The sequence below is a fragment of the Leucopleurus acutus genome, assembly GCF_964270905.1.
Source record: "Leucopleurus acutus genome assembly, chromosome: 3".
In the NCBI taxonomy this organism is placed as follows: Eukaryota; Metazoa; Chordata; class Mammalia; order Artiodactyla; family Delphinidae; genus Leucopleurus; species Leucopleurus acutus.
The window spans coordinates 43,028,860-43,049,126 of record NC_139145.1 but is presented as its reverse complement, the minus strand read 5'-3'; the positions used below and the strand labels follow the sequence as shown (position 1 = coordinate 43,049,126).

At 39.8% G+C, this 20,267-nt stretch overlaps 1 protein-coding gene across 1 annotated transcript in view; it reads right to left on the bottom strand.

Annotated features, from left to right (window-relative positions):
- Positions 1-19,391, bottom strand: part of SOX30 (SRY-box transcription factor 30) — a gene marked incomplete at both ends in the record, with an annotated part of 32,568 nt that extends 13,177 nt beyond the window's left edge. The window contains 4 exons of the mRNA XM_082835119.1: positions 8,079-8,571; positions 14,747-14,926; positions 16,143-16,382; positions 18,374-19,391. Of these exons, the coding sequence (XP_082691245.1) occupies positions 8,079-8,571; positions 14,747-14,926; positions 16,143-16,382; positions 18,374-19,391 (1,931 nt within the window). The remainder of the gene's footprint in view (positions 1-8,078; positions 8,572-14,746; positions 14,927-16,142; positions 16,383-18,373) is intronic.
- Positions 19,392-20,267: the final 876 nt, after the last annotated feature.

Below are 20,267 nucleotides of genomic sequence, written 5' to 3'. Positions count from 1 at the left end.
TCCGCTCTATTCTTCAGATTGTATAATCACTACCAGTCTATTTTCAAGTTTTCTGATTCATTCTTGTGTCCGTTCAATTTTACTGTTGAGCCCCTCTAGTGAATTTTTCATTTTGGTTATTGTACTTTTCAACTCCAGAATTTCCATTTGGCTATTTTTATAACTTCTATGTCTTTATTGATAGTATCTCTATGAAGAGACATCATCATCATAACTTCCTTTACTTCTTTAAGAATGGTTTCCTTTAATTGTTTGAATATATTTATAATGGCTTGGAAGCCTTTGTCAAATTTGAAATCTGGGCCCTACCACAGGTAGTTACTTTTGCCTGTTTTTCTCCCCCATGTACAAATCGTGCTTTCCTGTTTCGGTGCATGTCATAATTTTTGGTTGAAGTCTGGACGTTTTAGGTAATATACTGTAGGAACTCTGGACAATGACTCTTTCACTTCTCCAGGGCTACTTTTTTGGGGTTTTTTTGGCTTGTTTTTTGTTTACTGACTTGACTAGACTATTTTATTTTTTATTTAAAAAAATATTTATTTATTTATTTATTTATTTATTTATTTATTTTGGCTATACCGGGTCTTGGTTGAGGCATGCAGACTTCTTAGTTGCAGCATGCAGACTCTTAGTTGTGGCATGCAAGCGGGATCTAGTTCCCAGACCAGGGGTCAAACCCAGGCCCCCTGCATTGGGAGCACAGGGTCTTACCCAATGGACCACCAGGGACAGACTATTTTAGTGAAGTCTATTTCCTCTGCAGTGTGAACCTTGAGTGTCACTCCTCAGAGGGCACAGACTTGGACATGAATACAGTCACCCTAGGATGATATTGGTTTTAGCAGGACTCTCTTTGACTATCTCTTTCCCTGATTTTTGTGTTAAGCTCTCTGACTCATTTGTTATCACATACAGCTTTTAAGATTCCACTAATTGCTGGTTGATTGCTCTGTTTTCGAAATGCCTTGGGGCAGAGATTGTTCCACAGTCTGATCCAATTAAATTCAGAAGGGGTAAATTTTGAGGAGTCTTTGAGGTTTGTTCTGACTGCAGGAGGGCTCTTCTTAGCTGTTTCTTTCCCTAGTTCTCTTTGGTGTACTAGCTGGCATACAGTAGCTGCTTGGTCTCAATTAAGAGGAGTCTCTTTTTATTTGCTTATCACCAAAATCTCATTGTTTTCAAGAGTGTCCTTAGGGTTGAACTTCCCCACACTGTTTCAGATAAAGTCAAATTCCTTTGGGGGAAAGCTTCTGAGCTCTCTGTTCTTATGGCAAAATCTCTGGTCTTCTTGGCTTGCCTCTGCCAGCATAGAACATCTCTTCTACAAGTGACCTGGGTCAAGCGTGTTCAGGGTTGCAGTATTCTCTGCCTGTCATCCTTAGAGTTAAGTGGCTATCCTGTTAGTAGGGGCTGAGCGAAGAAAAGGAACCCCCAACCTCTTGGTCACACTCACCATCAACTTAGTTTCTTTAACTCAAGAGCTGGAGAGGATGAGAAATGCTACCATTCTCTGTAAGATATTGTATCCCTTGATTAGGAGCTGAGGGGAGTGAGAGCTACCTTCTTGGCCATACCCACCCAGAGTTGGCATTCCATCCAGATGAACTGAGGGTGGGAGTGAGGGATGGTATTTGTCATGGCTCAAGGGTCATAGACTCTTGCTGTTCTCACCAAGTTTTAGGATGTTTTCTTGAATAAATGTTTCTTCATTTGCTGTATGCCCTTAGGACACTGCCCAGAGAATTTAAGCGGTTAGTTTTTTAAAATAGTTTTCACGAGTCATGCTTGTTTGCTTGGGAGCAGCTTCACAGAGCTCCTCATGCTGCCACCTCAGAAATGAAACTCCCTCTCACTTATCTTTTTAATCATACTATTTCTATTAATATCCTTGAGCTTTGTTTTGGATGCAGTTAATTACTTGAAAACAGTTTGATCATTTCAGATCTTATGAATTTTTAGATAAAATTTTTTAGATAAAAATTGATTAGAAATTTTTAGTCTAGGCCTAGCTGAAACAAGACTCTCTAAGTATTTAATACCCCATCAAGGTTTTCCAATCTGTTTGGTGAGAACAGGAACTATTTCCAGCCTGGTGTGATTGCTGGGAACTGTTGTTTCTGATTTTTCAGGTAGTTTTTCCACTAGCCTTGGGTAATTTTCCTCACAGGCATACACTGATCAGTATTCAGCTGAATACTCAAGATGGAACCTATGCAGAGATCCAGAGTTCTTGCACTGTGCAGCTTTCTTCTCTCCAGTACTCTATCCTGAGAATTCTAACTGACTTGGTTTCACTGGTCTCTCAGCTCCATCTCCTCAACTCAGGGTGTCTGCAAGGATCTGCTTGTGCCACGGTTTCCAGGTCAGTAAGCTGGTTAGATTGCAAGGCTTACCTCATTTATTTTCTGTCTCTCAGGGATCTTCATATTCATTGCCTGGTAAATAGTGTCTTGAAAACCATATCTTCATATATTTTGTCTGTTTTTTATCATTTCAGATGAGGGTAGATACAGTTCCTTATATTGCATCTTGGCTGGTACAGAAGTCCTCTTTAAACATTTGAAATATTGATTTTTAGTCTCTCCCTGATTTTCAGTTATTTCAAATTCTTGGGGCGTTAATTCTCCTATTTGTACCATCTACTGACTCTTGTTCTTAATGAATACTTTCCTCGTGTTCCATAATTTTCTAAAGTTCACCTTTAATAACAATTTCCTCCCTTTGGAAATTCCAAGTGGCTTGAATGGTGGAAATGTTCCTCTAGAATAGTTGTCCCAGGTAAGTCATCCAAGAACTAATTTCTATGTTCATTTCTCAGTTTATTTTTTTTTATTATTTTTTAATATTTATTTTATGGGGGGGCTGCATCGGGTCTTAGTTGTGGCACGTGGGATCTTTGTTGAGGCATGAGGGATCTTTCGTTGTGGTGCCCAGGCGTCTCTCTAGTTGTGGCATGTGGGTTTTTTCTCTTTTCTAGTTGTAGTGCACAGGCTCCAGGGCACGTGGGCTCTGTAGCTGTGGCACGCAGGTTTCAGAGCATGTGGGCTCTGTACTTTGTGGCACATGGGCTCTCTAGTTGAGGCATGTGAGCTCAGTAGTTGTGGCACGTGGGCTTAGTTGCCCCACAGCATGTGGGATCTTAGTTCCCTGACCAGGGATTGAACCCATGTCCCCTGCATTGTAAGGTGGATTCTTTACCACTGGACCTCCAGGGAAATCCCTAACTTCTCAGTTTATCAAGTGGATAGGTTGATTTCAGATTCTCAACCAGTGTGCAGTATAATCTAGGGTTTTGATTTCTAACAGAAGACTTTTTTCCATATATAGCCCTGAATAAAAACAAGTTTCCTTTGTGCTTTCTCTGGGTCAATGATAAAAATCTTCTATTACTTTATCAAAGTTGAGAGGCCTTTCTAGGGTCTTAGCTTTTTTTAAAAGTTATTTATTTATTTATTTAGGCTGCACTGGGTCTTCATTGCTGTGTGTGGGCTTTCTCTAGCTGCAGCAAGCGGGGGCTACTCTTCATTGCAGTGCATGGGCTTCTCATTGTGGTGGCTTCTCTTGTTATGGAGCACGGGCTCTAGGCACACAGGCTTCAGTAGATGTGGTGTGTGGGCTCAGTAGTTGTGGCTTGTGGGCTCTAGAACGCAGGCTCAGTAGTTATGGTGCACGGGCTTAGTTGCTCTGCAGCATGTGGGTTCTTCCCGGACCAGGGGTCAAACCCATGTCCCCTGCATTGCCAGGCGGATTCTTAACCACTGGGCCACCAGGGAAGTCCTCTAGGGTCTTAGCTTTATGAAGAGGTTTTAGTTTCAGCTCCTCACCTTGAGCAGAGTCATGACCTCATATCCTCTCCTTATGTAGGCATTAAAACCCAAGTTTATAAATGCTGAGACTATATGAACCTGCAAACTACCCCCAAGACCACTGTACTAGTTTTCAGCTCGTTTGTCATTTTGACGAAGGGGGATTTATTTTCCTTTCTTGTGATTTCAGCTAGGTATTAAATTGTTCATATATAAATTCAACAGTTATAGATAGTTACAGCAGAAGGTATTCCATATTAGCTAAATCTATCATGTTTTGGGACTATAAATTCTATCCTCCAATAAGGATTAGGCAAAATATTGTATATGTATGTAGATGTGCATTGTTACAGAAAATAGGTCCAAAACTTCAATTAAATTCTTAAATAGGTCTACAAACCAAACAAGGGTTAAGGATAATTGCTTTTAACTTTAGATCTGTTTGTCTAAAATTTTACAGTTAAGATGCTATATAATCCCACAAATTTAGAATTCTTTGGACTTACCTTCCCTAATAGATACATAGATATAGCTATGTCTGATTATATTTTTTTATACATTTCAAGCTAATAAATTCCCATTTATCATTCGTATCTTTTCTATATCCCTAACTGCAATACACTTTTTTAAAATTAATTAATTAATTTGTTTATATTTTTGGCTGCATTGGGTCTTTGTTGCTGCGCGTGGGCTTTCTCTAGTTGCGGCGAGCGGGGGCTACTCTTCATTGCAGTGTGCGGGCTTCTCATTGCAGTGGCTCCTCTTGTTGCGGAGCACAGGCTCTAGGGGCACAGGCTCCAGTAGTTGTGGCACGTGGGCTCAGTAGTTGTGGCTCGCGGGCTAAGAGCGCAGGCTCAGTAGTTGTGGCGCACTGGCTTAGTTGCTCCATGGCATGTGGGATTTTCCTGGACCAGGCCTCAAACCCGTGTCCCCTGCCTTAGCAGGCAGATTCTTAACCACTGTGCCACCAGGGAAGTCCCTGCAATACACTTTTTGAACACATTTATTTACTCAATGGCCAAGAGAATGAAGATCCTAGATATCTCTTGTGCATATGAAAGTATAAATACTACAAGAAGGCGGAGGTATAGAAGAAAAGGTGGGGCTTCCCTGGTGGTGCAGTAGCTGAGTGTGCCTGCCAATGCAGGGGACACAGGTTCGAGCCCTGGTCAGGGAAGATCCCACATGCAACTAGCAACTAGGCCCATGAGCCACAACTACTGAGCCTGCACGTCTGGAGCTTGTGCTCCGCAACAGGAGAGGCTGTGACAGTGAGAGGCCCGCGCACTGCGATGAAGAGTGGCCCCTGCTCGCTGCAACTAGAGAAAGCCCTTGCACGGAAACGAAGACCCAACACAGCCAAAAATAAATAAATAAATATATAAATAAATAAATAAATAAAAAGAAGAAAAGGTGGGGAGTGAAAAGAATAACTAAGAAATTAATATAGTACAGAAAGAGAGTGTCTCAATAAGCACAGTATGAAGATGGTTAATATTTGAAGGTAGGAGGATATTAGCCCTCACAGCTAGGGATCAGCATTTCTTAGTGTCCATCTGTTTCATAAAGTGACTCCTTGATTAAACTGCCTAACCTCCTTGATTTTTACTCTAGATACACAGGGCAAAATATCAAATATGTATATTTGGTATATATTTAATATATATATCAAAAGTCATTACAATTATGGTATTGAAATGGTTGAATAATTCACACGTAAATGGAATAGATTAGGGAGGAAATATTCTTTATAGAAGACTATTATTAGTTGGGAGAAGAGACAATAGAAAAATTGAGAGGAAATCAATTAATTTTGTTATTTAGCCAGGCTGGATTTTACTGAAATATACTATCTAAATAAGCATAAATAAGACCATCCCTATCCTTGGGAAAATTATCATCACACACATACAGGTAGAAGTTAGGAGCAACTTAATGTTTAAAGCTGACATACTTGTTTGAAATTCTTACATGAAATAAAATTCAGTATAAAACTACCAACTCACTTCCTTTGGTTCCTTTAATAGCATTGTTTTTTTTTTTTGTTTTTTTGCGGTACGCAGGCCTCTGTTGTGGCCTCTCCCGTTGTGGAGCACAGGCTCCAGACACGCAGGCTCAGCGGCCATGGCTCATGGGCCCAGCCGCTCCGCGGCATGTGGGATCCTCCCGGACCGGGGCAACGAACCCGTGTCTCCTGCATCGGCAGGTGGACTCTCAACCACTGCGCCACCAGGGAAGCCCAATAGCATTATTATTAATTAGCAATAATGGTAGTAAAGATAAAGGTATAGTTTCTGTCTTCTAAGGACATACTTTTCAGAGTTTCTTTTCAAAATGTTCTTTAAACTATCAGATGATTTGTACATTAATAGCTAAATCCCATAAGTCTTGTCATGAGTAAGGAAGAGAAATTTCCTATGATTTTATCTATTTATTATATAAGGAAACATTTCCTGCCCAAAAGTCTACTTGACTACATGATTTTTCCATTCAAAAATACAGTATGTATTTTCCATGTGATTCTCTGCTAGCAACTAACAGCTACCAATCAAGAGAAGCCATTATATTGAGAAGCCTTTACTGATACAGTGAAAAAAACAAACATGGAATTCAAAATCGGACAGCAAATCTAAGTTTGACTACTGGCTCTGCCATTTACTAGTTGTGTGACCTTAACAAAGCTATTTAACAGCTGATCAGTTTCTTTATCTGAAAAAGTAAAGGGATTACTATGCCTAAAACAAAGGATTGTTGTGAGAATTATAGATAAAAATGCCAAGTTCTCAAAATGCTAAAAAGAAAAAAACAATAACAACTAGAGTGAGATTGTGGTACACAACCTGTTCTAGATGCCTCTTTTTCTCCTTTAATGTGAGTAAATACTGTCTAAGTCTTTCCTTTATTACAAAATGAATTATGTAACAAAGATAAAATTTCCGCAGTTTTAGTTTGTGGACCTCGAGGTTCTAACTAAGGCTGATCTTCTCAAACCTACTCACTTATTAAATTCCAGCTATGTCCTAGCCCTCTTCTTATAACTAAAAAAAAACACTGTAAAATTCTCTAAAATTCCTGCAACATCTCAGATCCTAGGAAGTAGCAATGAGAAGAGATTATCAACCCCTGTCCTTAGGAGTCTCTTGAAGTTTGATTTCTTGAACTAAAAGACTTCTGAAAGCTATTAAAGAAGAGCCTATTGCGAAAAACAAAACAACAAATAGCAAAATCTCCCTTTCTCCTGATCTGATCCCCTAGTTCCACTTTCTTCCAGTTCTGGGCTAAGGACTTGAAAGCAAGCAATCCCATTATGAATTGAAGCAACATAATATATACCTCAAAAGTTCTTTGAGGCCTTGGTACCCAAGTGGGGAGTAGTTTTACTTTCTAAGTAAGTAACCATAAAAGATTGTGTTAAACACGTAACACTCCATTCTCAACAGAAACCATCTCTGTCTACACACTTAACAGCAACTGAAAAGTAGAGGTTAATGCCACTTTATTAGAATGCTTGCAAAGAAGTTAAATTCTATCACTCCAAAATGAAAAGTTACAAATTTGTTTTCCCTAGATACTTCCCTGTGAAAATAAATTCCTTTACTGGTAATTTACGTAAGAAACGTTTTGGTTTGTTAAAAAGGGCACTGAGAGGGTATATAACTTCAGACAAGTCATTTAACCTCTTAGATCAAGTGCTCTCTATATCCCTGCTACTCAAAGTGTGGTCCACAATCAGCAGAACTGACATCACTTGGGAGCTTGTTAGACATGCAGAATATTACGCTTACTATAACTCAGTATAGGAAACTACTATACCCCAGACCTGCTGACTCAAGAGTCTTCATTTTAACAAGATCACATGTGGTTTATATATATATATGAAAGTTTCAGAACCACACCTCTATACAATCAGGGGTTTTGACTAAATGATCTTAAATTAAGGTCACGTATAACTGATTATTTTTTCAAGAGAAAAATCAGATCTGACAACACTGGCGCCTGTATTCTCATGCGGCAACAGTAGGCTGGAACTGAGTAGCAGCTGCCTCATAAGATGGGGCATGCACTCTCCTTGGCTTCCCCAGTCCTCATCTGGCCCCTCCATGTATTTATATTAACTGCTTGCCCCCTACTTAGCCACTAATCTAAATTATATAGATCCCAAGCAGTAATGAGGAAGTTCCTTTTTCAGTAAATAAGAGAGGCCTTCAGAGGTAAAAATTCATTAGCTATAAGTAGTTTTAGGTGAAAGGAAATAAATTGTTCATTTACCTTGATGGGAAGTAGTGAGGTCCAGGTAGGAAGTAAGGGTGATGAAAAGCGAATCGCGGTGGCGTCCCAAATAATGTGGCTGCATGGCCAAGGGGAGGGGGCTGGCAGACATGTGAGTGTGGAATAGGAGGAGCTTGGGGGATTGGAGCACTTCTGGGACAAGTGGAGATGCTGGGATACTCCTCGGGAGGCTGGATGGTAGAGGCTGCAAATCTGGCGTGGGCAGTACTTGCACTAGTTGGAATCCTGCTGGTGCTCTCCAGAAAGACAGGAGTGGGTCTCTTCACAGAGTGACTGGCTCCAGAATGCAGCTGATGAGTGTCCGTTTCGGAGGGCCCAGCAAAGCACTGGGGTAGGAGTGGTGGACAGAGGGGCAAACTTGGAGCCTGGACAGCCACCTGGGCAGTACTGGAGATGCTTGGCTGGAAAACTGTGATGGGGCTTGGGCGCTGGACTGCAGGTGTGGGCAGCGGGATGGCAGGTGGAGCTTCATCTTTGGAAATAAAAATAGCATGGGTCAGGCATGAACTGAGTCACTCCATATTTTTCTTTTTTCAGCAGAACTTAATAAACTATACAACCAGAAGCCTTCACTAACCACCTTACCTAAGAACATCACCACTCTATTTTACCATCTTGAACAAACTGAAGCCGTCTTGTTCATTTATTTTACATTCTTGTCTCTCTTTCCCACCTAGATTCTAAGTGCCATAAGAGGAGAGACCTTTTCTGTTTTGCTCACTACTGTATCCCCAGGCCTCAAAATTCTGCCTGGCACAGAATAGGCCCTTAAAAAATATTTTTTGGATTAATAAATAAATGAATAAAATGATTGAGTGATTGAGTGAAAGACAAATACACACAAATGCTGGCACATATATAAAAATGTTTCTAAAAGAAATAGTATGAAACTACTGATAGTGGTTACTTTTAAAAGGTGGTCATCTGGAATAGGGGACAGGGCCGTGGGACGCCAGACTTTCATTTTATACCTATTGGTACTATTTGAACTTTCTATTCTCTAAATATATCAATTTTATTTTACATATTAATAGAGGTTTCATCCTAGTGGTATGGGTCATTTTTCTTTTATTTTGTATACTTCTCTATATTAAACTAAATTATAATTGACATTTAATTTTTTAATTGGAAAAAACTAAAGAAACAATCAGTAAAATTATTTTGCTTTATTGTATTCAATATGAATACATAAGGAAATTCCCAAGTGAGACTAAGACTTGCCATAGGTCAGCAATTTGTGACAGATAAGAAAGGAATATTATCGCAGCAGGGCATGCTGGATATAGCAGAATTTTTAGAGGCAAGTGAAATAATCATGTATTTGATCTTTTTGATCCTGAAGAAGAGAGGACTGCTGACCGAGTTGCTGAGTTATCCAAATGACACACTTAGCCTAAATTTAACTCAAGTTTTCCACAGAAATAGAAAGAAGCCAAAGCAATAGATTCATGATCTAGTTTATTTCCATGCAGTTAGGTCTCTGTTAATATAGAAGATGCAGTCCAAGAACAGACCCTGTGGTTAGAAATGTTTCTGTCAGAGGCCAAAAGGATTGTGAATCTTCTCTCAGCCTTGGCCAGATAACACCTTCCTCTCCTTCCTTTTCTCCAGATAAGTCAAATAACTACCCCTCCTCCCCCTTAAACCTGGAGGTAGGGAATTAAGGGGTATATCTGTTTCAAGTTGGCCTCTGACCCAGTGAAGTAGAGGCAACACAGGAGCAGGGTGTAGATGAAGCTGTACTGATTCTCAGTTAATGGGGTTACATGGACTAGCCCTCCAATCTGTGAGGCACAGGCCTTAGGCCTTTCCTGATTAATCAAACATAATTTCCCTCTTCAGGTTCCCTCAGAACCTATAAATCTATCAAACATCACAAAATAGTGTAAATTTGCAGGTCTGCCACCCTTACCACAATCACAAAACTGGGAGCTCAAGAGCAGGAACAGTTTAATTCATGTTTGTATCCCCATTACCTGGCACAGAACTTGGTTAATAATAGTTAAGAAAGGTATGACTAGATGAAAGAAAAAACAAATAACAAATAAACAAATAACAAAAAACAAATAACAAATAAACAAATAAACAAAAAACAAATAAACCTATAGCTGACAGAACCTCTACCACTCATCTGGTATAAGGAAAATCTCCTCCTCTATGCAACTATGAAGCCAGGCTGACCTGTAAAATCTCTCAGTTTTATTCACTGAATTATCACTGCACTCAAGACATCTGCTCCTAAAATCTACTCTGATGCAGATTTCTTTTCCCTGTACAGTACAAGAGGCTCTTAGTCCTCAGAAAAGAAGTATGGTCATTTTAGGCAAAGGAAACACAAATTATAGGAGCCATAGAGAACAATGATATTATTTCAGTTATTGAAGAAGGAAGGGACTCATCCTTTAGCTGATACAAATGTTCTTTTCTACCAAAGATATTTTTATAAAATAAGGGGTACCAGTGAGGCATGAGGTGATAAAATCATGCATCTATTTAACTAAACAAATATTCACTTAGCAACTAACATGTGTCAAGCACCATTTTGGCCTGAGGTAAAAAATCAGATAAATCAGGTACATAGAGAGTTATATGGTAGTATAATGAAGATGTCCTAAATGTCAAAATTCATGTTGCTAAACAAGAGGTTAAAGTCTGCAACACCTAGTCATCACTGATTTACTGTCAGTGAATAGGAAAGACTTGTGGAACGGGCAGAGATCTAATGTATCACACTGTAGATAAAGTATGGAAAAGACCAGCCAGTCACCTGGTTTCTCTCCTTCTAGCATACAGCTAGGTTACATTTCTCAGCCTCCCTTGCAGTTAGGAGCGGTCCTGTGGCTCAGGCTAACCAATGGAATGTAAGAAGAAGTGATATGCACCACTTCTGAAACTGGCCCATAAAAAACTCTCATGCATGATCCTCCATGCTCTTTTCCCTTCCGCAGGTCATGCACACTTGGATGCTACATATCAAAGATGGAAGAGCCATAGGTTAGAAGAAAACTGTGTCCATGAATCCCTTGGAAGAAAGCCAGAAATACTTATTTTGGACTTTACATGCGTAAAAAAGTAAACCATGATTCTGTTTAAACCGTTATGTTTAGGTGAGTGTTGAAGCAGCTAGCATTATCTAATTGTTACATGAGGTACAGAGCAGAATTTTAGATCTATAGTACAATATGAGAAGAAAAGAAAAAATTTAAAGTTATTAATAACTTTCAACAATTCTGGCAAATCTCTCCCACCCACTCCTAAAGAGGAAGACTCTACTGCCTGTGTTGAATGGATGAAGGATGCAACCAGGCTTTTGTTGTGTGACTGGGATAAACAGGAAGGAGTAGAGAATGGCATAAACCGAGGACAGACCAAATTTCTCTACAAGAAAAAGTTGTATAGAGGTAGAAAGAAGAACAGGAGGACGAGCATATGGCTGAGGAGAGAGAAACAGAGGCAGAGAGAGGAGGAGAGGACAGAGAGAAATAGAGTAAGAGCAGAGACATAGAGACAGAGATGGGAAATGGAGACTTGGGAAGAACAGTTAGACAACTGCTAAGAAAGATGGGACTTTGGGGACAGAAATGGTAATGAGGAACCTAAGAAGACTTACTATAGTTTGAACCATAAGATTCCATCTTCCTTGCCTCATAAGAAAACCTACAATAATGAGCTACATCATTTTTCAAGGAATTTTCAAGCCATATCTTTGTTTCTTATGGATATAAAACTTTGCTAGGGGACTTCCCTGGTGGCGCAGTGGTTGAGAGTCCACCTGCCGATGCAGGGGACATGGGTTCGTGCTCCGGTGCGGGAAGATCCCACATGCCGCGGTGCGGCTGGGCCCGTGAGCCATGACTGCTGAGCCTGCGCGTCCGGAGCCTGTGCTCCGCAACGGGAGAGGCCACAACAGTGAGAGGCCCGCATACCGCAAAAAAACAAACAAAACTTTGCTAGAACTGATCTTAAGTCAGGGACAAGACCAGATTTTTTTGCATTATAATAACAGTATCAGAACATTGGAGGGTTTTTTTTGTTCTGTTTCTGTTAAATAAGAACAGATGGGTAAACCAAAATCACATCACTTGTTTACTACCAAAAAATTAAAATAGTAGTAAACATTTTTAAAGTAAAAATTTAGAGAAAATGTATGAATTCAGAAGAATGAAAGATGTCAACTGAGTTTGGATGTAATAAGGAAAACCCATTTCAGGTTTGAGAAATAAAATGTAGAAAATGAAATAATCTCACCAGAAAATTCCTAAATATATAAAACTGACATTTAAAAGCCAGGCTAAAATAAATATAGCTTCTACCAAACTTCCAGAATCCTTTAAAATAAATTTGACCACTTAATGTAAAATGAAAATGCTGGCATAACTGGCATCAAAGACATATGATAAAAGAAAGTATCTAAAAAGTATTCTGGACTATTTGGCTGTAAGTACTTTCAGAAACTAGAAACAGGAGACAAGCTCACAAGATCAAAATATCACAAGATCTTAGGTAGCATTCACTGAAGAACTTTAGAGAAACTCAAAGTTAGAGCTGAGAAAATATTAGATGAAGTAAATACAAATGGTCTCTCTGCCAAAAATGCTATGCCAGAGCATTTTCCAAGTTACTGGAAGTAGTGAACTTGTTATTGGAAGTAGTGAACTTGAGAACTATAGTTTGGTAAGTCTATTTTCTACACTTAAAAAGCTGATGAAATCTATACAATGTATTAGTGTATAAAGGTTGCTAGGAAAAAAGAGAGCAAATTTTTTCTGATAAGAGATAAATTATACCTCACTCCTCACTAACTTGATATCTTTCTTCCATGGGAATAAACAAAACAAGTTTGAAAAACACAATTACCATGACTTTATGTTTAGAATATAATATAAAATTAATTGAAAGAAACAAAAAAAGGGGTGGTGTAAAAATTTGTATCTGTAGGTAATAAGCGATTAAAAGTAGATTCTCTTAGGGATTTGTGCTATAATTTGTTCTTATTTAACAATTTTATAAATGATTTAGAATATAAAATATATAGTGAAATTTCCAAATTTGCAACTGATAACAACTCCTCCAAGTAATATAATGCCACACTGATGAGTACAAACTAAAAGAACATATTTCAAAAGTTGTATGATTGGGCAGCAGAGTAGCCAATAAATCTCAACATAACTATTATATAACTATTAAATATATATATCATAATTATTATACATATAACTTTATATATCTGGGAAAATAATTCCCAAATTTTATACTTAAAAGATAATGATTTTTTTAATCATTTGAGATCCAATTAAATCTTTACTGACACTACATATTACTAGAAATAAGAGAAATTTAAAAAGAAAAAAGCAAACAAAAGATCATTTTCCTTAGATTTGATTACTTTGTATATGGCTCTGAAATGCTTCCTATAATTCTGCTTCTCATACTTAAATAAAACATCATGGATGCGAGAGCTCTACCACTTTCTATCTCCCCAAATCTTTGCTCAGAATTGCATAAAATTAATATATTGTATAAAACTGTCAGCTGTCTCAAGTAAGAACACTGATAAATATATTTCTGGGGAGAGAAAACATACAGCATTTAACTGTGGATAGAATGACATGGAAGAGGGGTCTTAGAAAAAGGGGTAAAAAGAAGAAACAGATGATAAAAGTGTAAATCATAAATAACAGATAAAACAAGGTAAGTTTTTAAAAAAAGCACAATTAAGCCTAGATTGAAATACAGGATTAAAAGAGATACTACCAAATAGCAAAGGGTGAAAGTGCCTGCCTGTTCTGGGAGAGGACAGGGTGATAGGATCAGCTTTCTTTGCCTTGAGCCTAGATACCCTGAAAGTGGCTTTGTTGGTATCCATTGCTACAATGATACACAGGAAAAAAACTGAAAATGTCTAAGATCCTAATAAGTTAATTTTCAAGATATCTAAACCTCTCATCACATAGATATGAGGAGGCAGAAACTGGAAAGAACAGTAGTTTCAGGACAAGTGATAGCAAGTAGTGAACGTACAAAGCTCTGCCTAAGAGATGACTAAAATAGGCTCTGGAAGAACAAACTAATGATGGATAGACCTATAACAAGTTCTTAAGATACTAGATTCTCAATTTTGGGTTCTTAAAAGCAAAAGACAGGAATGTTGTGAAGAACTGATAACAGAGGAGAAATTTAGGGAAAGACAATGTAATGAACGAAATATCTGGTAGAAGATAACTTCCATTGCTTTTCTAGGGCAGCAAAAAAAAAAAAAATGGTCTTAAGAGATCAGTCACTACTACTATATTCCAGGACAGGATGCCTCATACCCCATCAGCAAGGCATTCTTTTATGCTAATAGTAAAAACATATTTCCTATTGAATTACCTCAGTCATTTCCTGCATTATCTGCATAATCTATGGACTCATCCTGATTTGCTTAAAAGGTCTGACACAGAATATTTGCTACTTTAGCAAACCAAGGGTTTTGATGTCTACTGAAATCTTTCTTTCCCTGATTTAATGTTTTCACTCTATTTTTGATTTTTTCTTAACATTGTTGTCCTAAACTCTTAAGCTAACAGAAACAAAATTTCAAGTTAAGAGGTAAAATGATCACACAGCCATTAAAAAATTTGTAATCTACAATAAAATCAACTCACCAACTGAATGAGTGATGGGGTTCTGTAGGCTGGGAATTACCACAGAGTAGGTAGGTGAGCAATAAGGATAAACTGTTGTTGAATTTGTAGAGATGATATTCTGTGTGGTACCAGAAAGTACATTGGAAACGCTTAGAGGGAAGCGTTTTCGCTTCCCTGGACGAGGCTGATAAATCCAACCTAGAGAAGATAAACTATTTTTAATTTGAACATATAGATCCTATTTAGCCTTTAAATAGTTCTTTGCACATTAAAAGTCCAAAACACTTCTAAGTCTTCATTGTCTAAAGTATCTTTTCCAGCTCTATGATACCATTTCTGTGCATTTTAGCATATATATCCATATGGCTCCTAAGTAGTGACCAATGTTGTAACCCATAATACAAAGGAAGAGGAAGGGCAAATGTCTTTTATCCAAAGACACATAATGAATTTATAGTAAAATCAACATTAAAGGCACTGAGTTTGAATCCCAAAGCTTTTCCTCTACCCATAAAACAATGCCCCAGTAAGATACTATTTGTCTCCTCCTGTTTCCTCACTTTCTATAAGACACAATTATCTATATCTTACGATGAAGTGGTTACTAATGACCAGTCACTATTTTTATGCCTTCTTCAGAAAGAGTCACTCTCTTAGACTTGGCAGTCTCCAAGTCCACAAACCACCCAATTTCCTTCCAAACTCAGAAAAGTGGAGTTAGGGCAGTTGTAGCCACTGCATAACCAAGAGAATCACTGGTTCCCTGTAACCACTGCTCTGACGATTCCCCCCTAGAACATTTCTCCTACTACTTTAGAAAAATAGTTATTCTTTTCCCACCATGCACAATATGTTGGCCATACACTGTGCTTTTACCAAGCTTAATATCAATTTCCTCACTGCTGGGGAGAGAATCAGAATTTATTTCAAACTACATCCTGATGAGGATAAATTTATCAATCAGAAGGCAGCACTATATTCTGATAATCATATAATATTAAAATGGAGCATGGTGTTAATGCCTGTAGCATGCCCTGCATATTTTCTCTGTTGCTCTGATCTGAACTTCATTTTCTAGCATATTTGAAAAATTATAGCCTAGAACTCTGGAGCTTTACCTTCATTACGTTTATATTTATATATTTAATCAAAATGACAGTAAAACTGTTTGTCCCCAGGTTTGCATTAGTTGGCAAATATGAGACCAGATATCCCTCTACTTTGTGCTGTTTAAGGAAACTTATGCCCAGTATCAATTAAATCATTACTGTAATATTAGCCAGTATTTTCTCTATTGTACATATCAGATTAGAAAAAAATTACATTTTTGTATTTCAGTCTGAAACTAACCTATTCTTTACCTAAATAAATTTAAAGAAATTAGAAAGAGGCTTTGTTCATTTCATTTGATTACCAGGAAATTCCTCTCTGTGCTTTTCTTTAATCTTTTGTGCTTCATCATAATAGGGTTTCTTTTGTTCTTCACTAAGTTTGTTCCACTCTAACCCGAGCTGGACACTGATTTCTGCATTGTTGGCTGCTGGGTTAGCTTTGGCTAGTGCTGGCCGGTGGATCCTTGCCCAAACCATAAATGCATTCATGGGTCGCTTCACATGACCATTTCTGTCCTTACTGAAGGGAGTGTCTGGTATTCCTACATGACAAAAATTAAGAGACTAAATTAATGTGCCACACACACACACAATTTTAAAGTGAAGTGCACTTCCACCTATATTTACTTTTTAAATATCTGGAGAAAATATACACTTCAATATAGCCAAGGAACTGCCAGTGTTCCAGAATTCCTCATAACCCCTGAACTCTGAATTCTAAACTGTGGCTTAGAAAGACTCTTCTCTTCCTCAAAAAGAATAATATTGTTGAAGATACTGTGGAAGTAATAATGTTGAAGACACAGTAAACTGCTGGCTTACTACTTCTTTGAGCTATATTAATAACTCTAACAATAATTAACATTTAGTTTATTTCCCATTAAAATATTCTAGTACTGGGGGACAGGAATTAGGACTTATTAATGACTATAATCCCAGCGCTAGGTGGGTGTACCCTAAATGTTTAAAGGAATTCATTTACATGCCACTGGAGTGCCCATTCAAGCAAAAATACTTATAATATTAATATACTATATTATTTATATTTTGTTATGAAGGTGAAGCACCTGCCAAGGTGGGTCACTAACACTAGTTCCATGTCCCAGGAGAAAAAATAAGAGGAAAATAAGAAAGGTGACTTTTTGAAAATCACAGAGACAGCTGAAATTACAATAAAGGAAGTTGTTTAAATTCACATCTCTTACATAATTCATCAAAAACCACTGCCTATACACTTCATATACTGTTTCTCTTTATTTTAGGGTTACTTGATATATAAAATTTTAAAATGCACAAAGGATGAAATAAGTATTATAAAGAAAGCTTCCCCTTTCTCTCCTTTAGAAAATGAAAACAAAGTTTAAAAATTACTGACGATAAAAAGCAAGAGTATGGGGTACAGATGAACTTATTTGCAAAGCAGAAATAGAGACACAGATGTAGAGAGAACAAACATACGGGTACCACGGGGGGGAAGGGGAGGGTGGGATGAATTGGGAGATTGGGATTGACATATACACACTACTATGTGTAAAATAGATAACTGATGAGAATCTACTGTATAGCACAGGGAACTCTACTCAATGCTCTGTGGTGACCTAAATAGGAAGGAAATCCAAAAAAGGGGATATATGTATACGTATAGCTGATTCACTTTGTTGTACAGCAGAAACTAACACAACATTGTAAAGCAACTATACTCTAATAAAATTTTAGAAAAAAAAAAAAGCAAGAGGGTGGGGTGGGGAGGAAGAATCAGTAAAGAAAATAAGAAAACAATGAAGATAAAAGTCAATGAAGATATGAACTGAAGATTAATATGACTTTCCATTGACATTTACTGCCATAGTATTCTGTCTGAATTACATCTTAAAATAAGAATTTTCTAGCTATATATTTGGAAATAACGGATAGAAATAAAATATCTACTTGTAATTGTTACTACTGTAACTGTGGTCATTTCTTTGAAAACAACTTATTCTACAGTGTTTTCATTTTCTATATTTCTGTAAGTCCTTAGCTTTTAGAATACCATTACAATTAATTATGTACTGTTCTCGCCTAGAAAATGTTTACTCTTCATTTTTAAAGAAGATAAATCACCTCTATATCCAGTATAAACTTTCCTGTTTATTTTTTCATTAAACACTGTTTTTTCTTGTTTCTTGATACATGTAAAAATACTGAGCTACTATAATACAATATTTTAAAATGTTGATTATCTGTAGCATATAAACTGAGGGCTTTGTGTTATCTAGCAAGAATATTTCTATTTTTGTGTATAAACATTAGTCACATCTAAATCTCATCCTCCACTGGGCCTTAAAAAAATAATTATTTTTAATGTTTGGGAATCCTGAACGTGTTAGCGTATTTTACTGGTATATGTACAAGTCAGAAGTGATCTTTGCAGACTTTGCCCTGAACCCATGATTTTATTTTTCTAGTTTATGCTTCTCAACAGCTGACATGTCAGCTACGGGGCAACAGCCGAAGTTTAAAAAACCAGATTGTTTCCCCTGCCGTCTAATACCTGCATCTGAGGGAAGCACGGTGAGTGGGACATCTTTGGTTTCAATTTTTACAGAAGGCTCCAGTAAGGACTGCATTTTAATAGGCACTGGTGTCAAGGGGACCTTGGTCAATCCTATCAGCTCTGAAGGTGGAGGTCCCTGAAACTGGATCCGGGCTCCAGGGGGCACGGTAGGAAGAGTCAAAGGGATCCTGAGGTCTTGCTGGTGCGGCCCAAAGGCAATGGACGGCTGGGTCAGGATGACATCCTTGCTGCCATGGACCAGGCCACTGGACGCGGGCTCTGTGCCGAGCCTGGAGTCCTCGCGGAGTCTCTCAGGCTCCTCCGTTTTGATGACTCCTTCGCTGATAGCCGCCAGGCTTTTGCCTTCCCCTCCTTTCGCCGCCATGTAGCTCATGACCTCCTCCTCTTCCTCCATCTTGCCCTTCTCGTCCCCTCGGGGGCTGTCGATGGCCGGCCCGGGGCCTCCTGCCTTCGCCGCCTTGGAGGCCTTAGGGCCCGCCTTGACGGCCCTCTGAGGTCCCACTGACGGATCCAAGCTGGGGTCCAGCTCCTGCTTCTCTGCCTTAACGTGCACCGGCAGGGGCTGCCCCAGGTGCAACTGAGGCCTGCAGGGGGAGCCCTCGGGCGGCGGCGGCGGCGGCGGCGGCAGCAGTAGCAGCTCGGGCCTCAGCTGCAGCAGCCGCGCCTGCGCGGGAGAGGCGGCTGCGCCTTCCTCCCGGGCCTGAAGCAGTGGTGGCCCAGGCGGCAGCAGTAACACCTGCTCCGGGTTCACCTGCAGTACCCGCCGTGCCGCGGGCTGTACGCCCGACGCCGGAGCCTCCCCGCACGACGAGGCTAACGTCACAATGGCGGCCGCGCACGGGGCGAGCGGCGACGCAGAGGGCTCCGCGGCCGCTGCCCGAAAGAAGGCGCCCTCGACAGCCACCGGGGTTGGAGCGGGGCGCAGCGGGCGCGGCGGGGTCGCCCGCGGCAGTTGGCGCGGCTGAGGCGGCGGCTCCGGCCTGGCTCTCTCCATGGGGGGAGGGGGACGCCCCGGCCTACTCCCGGCCCGGATTGTAAGCTCAGCCGTTTGTTGGCGACCTTCTCCCCTCCCCCTTTCAGTTAAGACCCTTCCACGGCCTTTGCTACCCAGAACCCTACGCGGTTCAAAAAGCAGCCCTTGGTCTTGGCCTCGCCCAACCACAAGTGTCTTGGTACCCCCCCACCCGCGGTCCGCCAATCACAGGCACGTTCTCCGGCTCCTCCCGCCCTCCACGCACCCCTGGTACCGAGCCCTCGAATCGCCCGGTACGGCCGGGCCGCGGCACGTGCTGCCCATTTTCCCCCTGTGACTCTCCCTCTCTTCCGGTGTTCTCTAAAGTCCGTTGTCCTTAGTTACTTCTCCCCAGTCCGGAGCGCCCGACAATGGCGTTGCCCACGAAACAGAGCGGTTCCACGCCACTGACCTCCAGGAGATAAAGCCGTGTGAGTTCTGCACAAGAGCTGGACATACCTGCCTTGTACACGCGGTTTGCAATTCCAGAATACCTCGTGGGCCCTGACTCTCACCGGGGTCTTTGGATTTGTGCCAAGGGAAAAGAAGGCAAATTTTGCAACTTCTCAATAATCCCCTTAGCTGATCTTGCTGGGAAGAGTGTTCGACTTGGCCATTACTGTGCTAGTTAAACTTTATATTTATCACCACTCCTGTGGGCCCTGCTTGCAAAATACATCCCAAATTCATCCACCTCTTTCGGTTTCTCCCACCATTACTCTGTTCTGCTCTTACATCTGGATACTGCTATAGCAGTATCTTTTTTTCACCTTTCCCCTGGATCTTTCACCTGGATACTGCTATAGCTCTGTAAATAGTCTCCCTGCTTTTCGCTTTTGTCTCACTACGCTCTAGCTG